Here is an 8,705-nt window from a genome sequence, read left to right as displayed (position 1 = left end):
TTATTATTATTATTATTATTATTATTATTATTAATATTCTTGGTACGTGCGATGTTGTTAACCCACTCTTAACAAAAGAACGCACTTCACACACGAGATGTGAAGAAAAGAAAAAAAAAAAAGAGAAGAGAATTTAATGGGGGTGGAAAGAAATGACTCAAAGGAAAAAAAAAAAAAAAACATGAATAGAAAAAGAAAATGAAATAATAATAATAAAAGAAAATACCAAAGAGAATAGAATTTTATTTTTCTTTCCTTTTTTCTTTTTGTTGTTTCTTCTTTTTCTATAGAGAAGGAGGGGGAGTCAAAAAAAAAAAAGAAAAAAAAGGAGGGGTCCTGAATAATTTTTTTTTTTTGTTTTGGCCGCTTCTTGAGTCTTTATATAGATTCACTGGTCTTAGTTACCTTAACTCTGTCTTCTCTTTTTCTCTTTGTTTCTACGGATGTATGTTTGTAATTAAATATGTATGAATCTATCTATATATATATATATATATATATATGTATGTGTGTGTGTGTTTGCTTGTGTTTATATAACGAGGACTGTGTTGGAGTTGACGATGATGAGATGATGAGATCCCAACAGCAACTGCAGTAATGTGCCGTTATTGGCATTCATCGTCTTTCTTTATTTTGGGAATTATTTCATTTCTCTCTTGATTTCACTATTGGTATATATATATTGTTGTGGTGGTGGTGGTTTAATGACAGAGTGGCTAAAGAGAGGATTTATAAAATAAAAATGAGGAGAGAAAAGAAAAATGGAAAGGCACCTCTTTCTTTTTCTTTATTCTTATCTTTATTATTGTGATTATTATTATTATTCCTAGAAATACAGTACGAATCCTTTTGCAAAAAGGAAAAGAGGGGGAAAAGAAAAAAACTAAAAGAAAATCTCTCCCCTCTCTGTGTGATCGTATGTATATTCTGAAGAAGGGAGTGGGAAATAGTATTTTTCTTTTTCTTTCTTTTTTTTTCTGTGTTTTTATGTGCGATATTATCTCCCCATTTTTTTTTCTTTTTTCTTTTTCTTTTTTTTTTTGGTGTCTAATTACTTTTTTTTGCCACTGTTACTGTTTTTTTTTTTTTTTTTATTTGGACGAACATCTTGGGAGGGAATTATCTATTATGGTAGACTTGTATATTCTGTTTTTTCTTCCGTTCATCCTGTTTAAGAAGGTTAAGGTACGCTCTAGAGAGATAGATAGAGGGAGAGATAGAGAGAAAAAGAGTACCTGGAAAAGAAAAGAAAAAAAAAACTCCATTCGTTTTGTTTTTCTGTTTTTTTTTTTTTTTCTTTTGCTTTGTTGATTACTATTCGTTTGTTTTTCTTTTCAGGTCACTCCCTTTTTTTACGAATTGCTTTTCTTTTCTCTTGTTCTTTTCTTCTTTTTTTTTTCTGGGCGTTTTGTGAACTCATTTCTCTACTTGCGACGTATTTCTACTGCTAATAATTTCTATGTTTTCTGTTATCCATCTATCTATCTATCTATCTATCTATATCTGATAAAAGAGTTTCTATCTCTTTATGTGTTGTTCTTGCTCTCAAACTGTATGTATTATTTTCCTCTTTTCTCTTTTTTTTTTTTTGTTTTCTCCCTTTCTTTTCTACTCTGTAATATATATTTCCCTTAAACTATATTCACGCCTTCACTTTTAGTATAGGGAAATATAGGAAATAAATAAAAATAGCATTCTTAGAAAATACAAAAAGATTGACTGTTGTTTTCTCAGGACTCCCTCTTTTTTTTTTTTTTGCTTTATTGTTTGTTTTCGTAAAGGGAAAGAGAACATTCGGCGGAAAGACACCATATATTTATATATTTATATATATAAATATACCGCACACTACCGGTGAATTAGGAAGAAGAGAGGAGAAAAAAAAGGAAAAACAAAGAGTTTCTTCTTTTTTCTTTCTTTTTCTTCACTCTGTCTCTGAGTGAGTGTGTTCTTGTGGGAGATTCTTTTATAGGGAAGGGGCAAGGAGGCAATCGGTTTATCATAACCCACACGTTGTTATCATTTGTTAACTCCCCTACGGCTAGTTACTCGTACGGCACAGAACACATAAATTAATAAATACCTCTCATAACAAGAGGCAACAAAGGAAAAGAAAGAAAGAAAGAGAGAGAGAGACTCTCCTTATATATATATATATATATATATATTTATTTATTTATATATTTATATATTCCTATCTGAATATATGCCCGTGTGTATGCCTTTCACATTCCTCTTGGTCTTCCTGTCGTTGCTGGCACTTCCCTACGGGTCTGTACCAGCCGCCGCAGAGGAAGTCATTGATGACCTGGTTGTATACACTTTATTCGCCAGTTATTCCTGTCCCAGATGTGCACAAGGACAGACCGATGGACCTTCCGGTAGAGGAAGCATCTTCGAAGCCAAAGGTGCAACGAGGGGAGTGGAATACGGTAGTGTTCTGGTCACCGATAGCGGTGGTGCTGGTTCCTCCGTGCGGCTTGTGAATAGAAGTGGAGTATTCACCGTTGCTGGTAGTGGTGTAAAGAGAGGTTTGGTAAATGGAGCTTCAGGTCAAGCGTTATTTGATCGACCAACAGGTATTGTACGAGTGGGAGATACACTCTATGTTGCCGACACGGGTAATAATGCTGTTCGACGCATTGCAGGTGACGGAACGGTGAGTACATTTCTCAATAATCAACAGGTGTCTTCTCCACGGTATATATTACCCTACAGGAGACCCGAAGGCACATATGATCTCTTTGTTGCTGATACTGCCAGAACCCGTATTATCTTTGTTGCCTTGACGGGAACAGATGTGGTAAGTGAGTATCTCACTGGTTTTCAACCAGGTCTTATGCAAATTGGTACCACAACGAGAAGAATGTATGCCACTGCGAACACATCCTATCTTGTCTCTATTAATATGGTGGCCAATAATGAGAAACCGACTTATTGGTATATTGGTAATATCTCCTGTTTGGGTTATTCTGCTGGTCTCATGTTAACGCCGGATGAGAATGAATTATACTACTTTGGTGGTGTTGGCGGCAAAAAACAATTATTGGCACTATCCACAACTGCAACAGAAGAAGAGGCCCCCAAGCTTTGCCCCCGTGTGGTGATGAACTGGACAAAAGAAAATATTGTTTCTCTTGTGAGTGTCAGTAGACATGAGTTTTATGCGATAACCACCACTAATGTATATATTATACGAGATGCAACCTACACGACGACGCCAACACTGGGAAATACCCCAACGGAAACTCCAACCATCACTCTTACAGTCCCAATAACACCAACAGAGACAATACCCCTCACTCCCACGAAAACATTTACACCAACGTTAACGCCAACAATTTCACTTTATCGTGCTGTGGCGGTGGCTGCCTTTCCAACGGAGAGTTTTCCCATTAACAGTTCCATACTCATGCATGAGTTATATGCATGGCTTATGCGAGATGTAGGAATTGCCCTTGGCAGCCTTGATTTCACGGCGTTATTTCAACCACCTGGTAATGATGTACCAGGAGACGTAAATGTCTCTCAATGGAATAATCTCACTACACTGCATAGTCATGATGGGACGATTACCATTACGGAGTACCTTACAGCATTTGGTATGGCCAGTGAAGATGCCCAGGCCCGTCTCTTTGCCTCTCCATGGTATTGGACACGTCTCTTCTTAAGTACAGTCCCTGAACGAGCACCCGGCACGGTATTGGAGGAATTCTGTATGATTAGATGTACAACGGAATGTGTGGATTTAACGTACAGACGCGAAATGTGTGTGGGTTATAAACCACCACCGGCCTGTGATGAAGTCTGCGCTGGTGCGATTGCCTCCTCTATTGTACTCGGTCTCACAGGTGTGGCGTTGGTGGGTCTTATGATCGCCAGTCCAGTGAATGTACTGAGAGCTGTTTTGATGGTTCCACCCTTTTAGAGTGGAATGAGTCCCATTATTATGATAATGTGTGTGTGTTTTTTTTTTTATTATTATTGTTATTATGTTTCCCTGTCAATGGGATGCGATGAAAGGAGAAGGAAAGAAAGAGAAGAGAAGGGAAGAAAGAGAGAATATAGTACGACTGGTAACAGGAAGAGTATAAAAAATATAAAAACATCACAGAAGATTATCATGATAATGAAAGAAAAGAACGATACCGGATGTATTGGGAGGGGAGTCTATTTCTCTTCTTTCATGATTGGATATCTGTGTTGTTATTATTGTAAAAATATATATTACTGTTATTACAGGTCCATTTGCATTGTGTATGTATTTATGTACGTTCATACATATAGACATGCGTATTGTCGAGAATTTTATATCTCCAACAATATATTTATTTATTGTACCAATCATGATGTAAGAATCACCTTAGTGTGAGGGCAAGGGAAAAGAAATGAAAGAAAAGGGAATAAAAAAAAGGAAAAAAGGGAAATTATTAGATGAAGGAATAAGGAGGAGGAAGAAGAAGAAGAGAAAAGGTGAAAAAATGAACAATATTCAGTCATCATCGCAAATAGAACGGCAAAACAAATTTAAAAAAAATAAAATAAAAGAAGCTGAGAAAAGGGGATGGGGTGAAAAAAAAAAATTGAGAAAAACTTTACTTGTCTCTCTCGTGTGGGTGTGGGTGTGTTTTTCTTTCTTTGTTACTAATTTCATGGCCATTTTTTTTTCTTTTTTTTTCTTCATTTTGTTTGTTTATTTCCCCTTTTTTTTATTTTTCATGTTACCCTTTTTTTTTTTTGTTGGTTCCGTGCGGATTTATTTGCTGTATTCATTTTATTCATTGATATTGTGTATTGTTTGTTTATTTTGCTAGAGAAGAGAAAAAAAAAAAAAAAAAGAAATTGTAGCGGGGGAGATATTCAGCTTGGGAGGGGAGGGGACTGGAGCTATGAGAGTCTCTGTCTGGCTGTCTGTCTGTTTGTGTGCTATTTACGGGGAGGTATGTGTGTGTTTTCCTTATATTTCTTTGTTAAACGTGTGACTCTCTTTTCTTTTCTCTCTTTCTCTCTTTATATATAAATGGAGAAAGAGATTAGAGAGAAGGAAAAGAAAGAAAGTATATATATATATATATGTATATGTATATGTATATATATAAGCACGGAATCCTGTACTTAACACATACCCGCACTGACCATAGCTTCATAGTTAACATTGAAAAAAAAAAAAAAACCATATCCTAGAGAAAGCAAAAAAAGAAAAAGAAATTGTTGAAAGTTGACGTGATGAGAACGGAAAAGGAAAAAAAAAAGTTCAACACTTTTTATTTTGGTCTATTTTATCTGTCTATTCATTGTATATGTTTCTATCTATCTGTTGTTTCTATTACTGCTGATTCTGCATTATATACTTCTTTTCTTTTTTTCTTTTTAGCAGTTGGAGTGATGCTCTCCTATTAACAGGCACTCTCTCTCTATCTGTGTGTGTGTGTGTAGCAGTGGACTAGAAATAAGAAGAAGAAACAAATGAGAAAAGACTGAGATGTATGTTTTTATTACTATTTAGAAAGAGGAAGAAAGGAAGAAAATATGGGAGATGGAAGAGAACTGAATGACGTTCATTTAGATGAGTTGTATATATATATATATGTGTGTGTATGCGTCTGCAAGTGTGTTTCATCGTATGGTGAGAGTCCAATGACTTTACCACTACATTATCAGAAATATTTTAATTGTTTTGTTTCTTCGTTTGTTTGTTTGCAGGGGAATTGCTGTTTTTTTCCTTCTGGTATGAATTTGTGTTTATTTTTCCGTTTCCATATATATATATATGGTTCTATCTTTGTGTATATGTGTGCAGGTATAATAGAAGACTCTTCTGGTTTCTCTGCTGAATTATTTACATGTTTTCCCTTTCTTTTTTTTTCTTTGATTCTGATTTATCTTTATTAATAATATTACTAATAACAGTAGTAGTGGTAATCTGCAAGTATCATTGATATTGTTCTTAGGGACTAGCTGCCATCATATTATAGTGTGAGGGAGCCGGTGCTTCTGACAGTGTGCAATAGTTGACGAGAGAAGAAAAAAGGAAAAGGGAAAAAACAAGAATTTTTCTCTCTGACTCTCTCTCTCTCCGTGTGTGTGCGTGTGTTTTTTGGTTGTTGTTGTTTATTTGACTAGATTGTTTTAGAAAACTAGAGAGAGAAGAAGAGGGGGATACGATATATATATATATATATATATACATAGTAACCGTAGTGGTGGCTATTTCAATAGTCACTCATTGTGATTCTCTTGTACACTTAGCATTGTAAATATATACACCGAACAGGGTAAAGGGAAAAAAAGGGAAGAAGGAAATCAATTCACGACTGTAGCAATAAATAAAAATAAAAGAAAGCAAACAGAATTAGGGTAATCCGAAAGGAAAGAAAGAAAAAAAAGAACCAACATTAGTGCCCTACGCACAGGCATATCTATCTATATCGATAGCTATATATATATATATATAATCGACAAAAAAAAAAAGATGACTCTCCGATCATCTCCGTCTCTTTTATTTCCACTTCTCCTTATCGCTGCTGTGGCTGCGGTGGGATGTTGTTCGGCGGCATTAATGGATTTGGTGTATGAAGCGGAGACCGTCGCTGGCAGGTATGGAGTACAAGGCACGACCAACGGCCTCCCTGGTGTATCATTGCTGAATGACCCGGCTGCGGTTTGCCAGGGTCTCACAGATGATCAGATCGTTATTGGGGATAGTACACACTTCCGTGCCTATTCCCGCAGTACACAGGAGACCACCACGCTCTTTGGCACTGATACCGCAGGATCTGTAGATGGAAGTTGGGCAACGGCGCAAGTAAGTCTTCCAGTGAGTTGTACTCGTGCTAATCTCAACAATGGGGCACGTGTGGTGTACTTTGTCCAAGGCAGTAGTGCGGTGCGGTACTTCACCAGCACCACTGTCGGCTCCGTTACGGTGGACCCAAATCTCTCCTTCACAGGCGTTACCACCGATCGCAATTTGAATCCCAACGGCGTGGCGACGAAAATATATCTTACAGAACAGACGAAAGATAATGTCTGGCAATGTTCAATCGGTGCTGACGGTGTGCCTACAGGATGTATACTTCTATCTGGATTTCTCAGTGATATTAATCGCTACATCGCAGTCGCCGTCGTACCGGAGGGAATACTAGTGGTGGGAGAGGGACCGAGTAGTACGGGATTGGTGTGGTTTACAAACGCGGGGGATAATGTATCGCTGATCCCCAATGCTATTGTTGATGTGAAGGCACTTCCAAACGGAAAAATCTATGCATCGACTGCGGATGAGTTGTATCATGTTACCCTGTGGTCGGAAAATAAGTCGATTGTGTTGAATCGCTTCGCTGGTGATATCAGTGGTCCTTGTCCACCCGTTAAAGATGGACAGAATCCCAACTTTTGTGGAAACAAGAGACTATTGGTGATTGCAGAGAATGAGATGTATGTAGTTTCCAAATTATATAATACCATGCGCTCTGTGCTACTTCCTCCTGTTGAGATTCCAGACGTACTATCACGTCCACCACTTCCTGTTGGATTTCCAGATGAAAATGATATTATGCCAAATCTCAGGGGACGTATGAACACTGCACTAAACAGTCATCTTTCTACAAGTGATACCATCGTTGGACCAAACAGTTTCGTTGTAAATGACACCACCTGGCTTACAAATTTTTCTGTACTTGTGCAACAGAGGAGTTTTGATAACGACACCACAGAGGATTTGGTGTTAAGTACGAATTATGTAGATATGGAAACATTACTACGGGAATACTATGCCCGCACAAATTATGTGGTGTTTATGGATACCAATATTGTTCCCTACTGCGATGACGCCAAACTATTCGCCATGGAACATGGTATAGTGGCAATAGTACGGGGTGTACTTCAATTTCCACGCATCTATGCAGATCCACCATTGGCGGTTACCATTAATAATATCCCAAATATATCAACCATGAAACTACTGATGTCAGCAACATTTGGTAATGATACCACCACGACATTACTGGAGGATGTCAATCTCACAGATGTCTCACTGGAGGTTATTCGTCAACTCTACATGCCTGACAATGTTGTGCGTCTAAGTTTCCCAACCCCACGCTTTGACTTCAGTGGCCTTACAAAAGAACATGAGAATGATTTACGGTGGGCCATTCTTCAAGCCGTACGTGCACGATTGGCGATATGTGAAGAACTCGTCCATCCGGGTGGTACCACCACACCAGATCCCGGTGCTGGAAGTGGTTCCGGTGCGGAGTGTGAGGCCACCATTACAAACCGCACGGAAATACCAGTTTCATTACAACCGGATATTATAAGTAATGATTATGAAGTGTTTGTGCCAGATCGGTATGATTTTAATGTCACCCAGTGTTTGGATGGTATGGACTGGGGTTGGCTGGAGAAGTACCTGAATGATCACAAGAATGAGATCTACAGACGCGAGAGTAAGTGTAATCGTGGTTGTATCATTGGAGTGGCGGTGGCCGCCGCGGTGGTGTTAACAGCCCTTATTGCTTTATTGGTGGTTCTCACATCTAAACGAAGACGACTGGCCGCCGTTGTTGCCCCACCAGACCCGAAGTTTAAGAGTACATTGGAGGAGGAGGATCTGGAACTGGCATCAAGCAATCCACTGGAAAGTCATACGTATGGAAACTCATCAGGGCGAGACCGATTCTGATGATGATGAGAAAGGGGAAGAAGGA

At 38.1% G+C, this 8,705-nt stretch overlaps 2 protein-coding genes across 2 annotated transcripts; both read left to right on the top strand.

Moving 5' to 3' along the window:
• Positions 1-2,218: 2,218 nt before the first annotated feature.
• Positions 2,219-3,928, top strand: TM35_000251760 (flagellum-adhesion glycoprotein; the record flags this gene model as incomplete). Its single annotated transcript, XM_029027767.1, has 1 exon — positions 2,219-3,928. The coding sequence occupies one exon, from the start codon at positions 2,219-2,221 to the stop codon at positions 3,926-3,928; it is 1,710 nt and encodes a 569-aa protein (XP_028880946.1).
• Positions 3,929-6,472: 2,544 nt separating this feature from the next.
• Positions 6,473-8,680, top strand: TM35_000251750 (uncharacterized protein; the record flags this gene model as incomplete). The annotated part of the gene is made up of 1 exon (XM_029027766.1): positions 6,473-8,680. The coding sequence occupies one exon, from the start codon at positions 6,473-6,475 to the stop codon at positions 8,678-8,680; it is 2,208 nt and encodes a 735-aa protein (XP_028880945.1).
• Between the last annotated feature and the right edge of the window lie 25 nt (positions 8,681-8,705).

This window comes from Trypanosoma theileri, assembly GCF_002087225.1.
Source record: "Trypanosoma theileri isolate Edinburgh chromosome Unknown TM35_Tth_25_V1, whole genome shotgun sequence".
NCBI classification, from domain to species: Eukaryota; Euglenozoa; class Kinetoplastea; order Trypanosomatida; family Trypanosomatidae; genus Trypanosoma; species Trypanosoma theileri.
The sequence above is the reverse complement of the archived record's forward strand: the minus strand, read 5'-3'. Positions and strand labels throughout refer to the sequence as shown.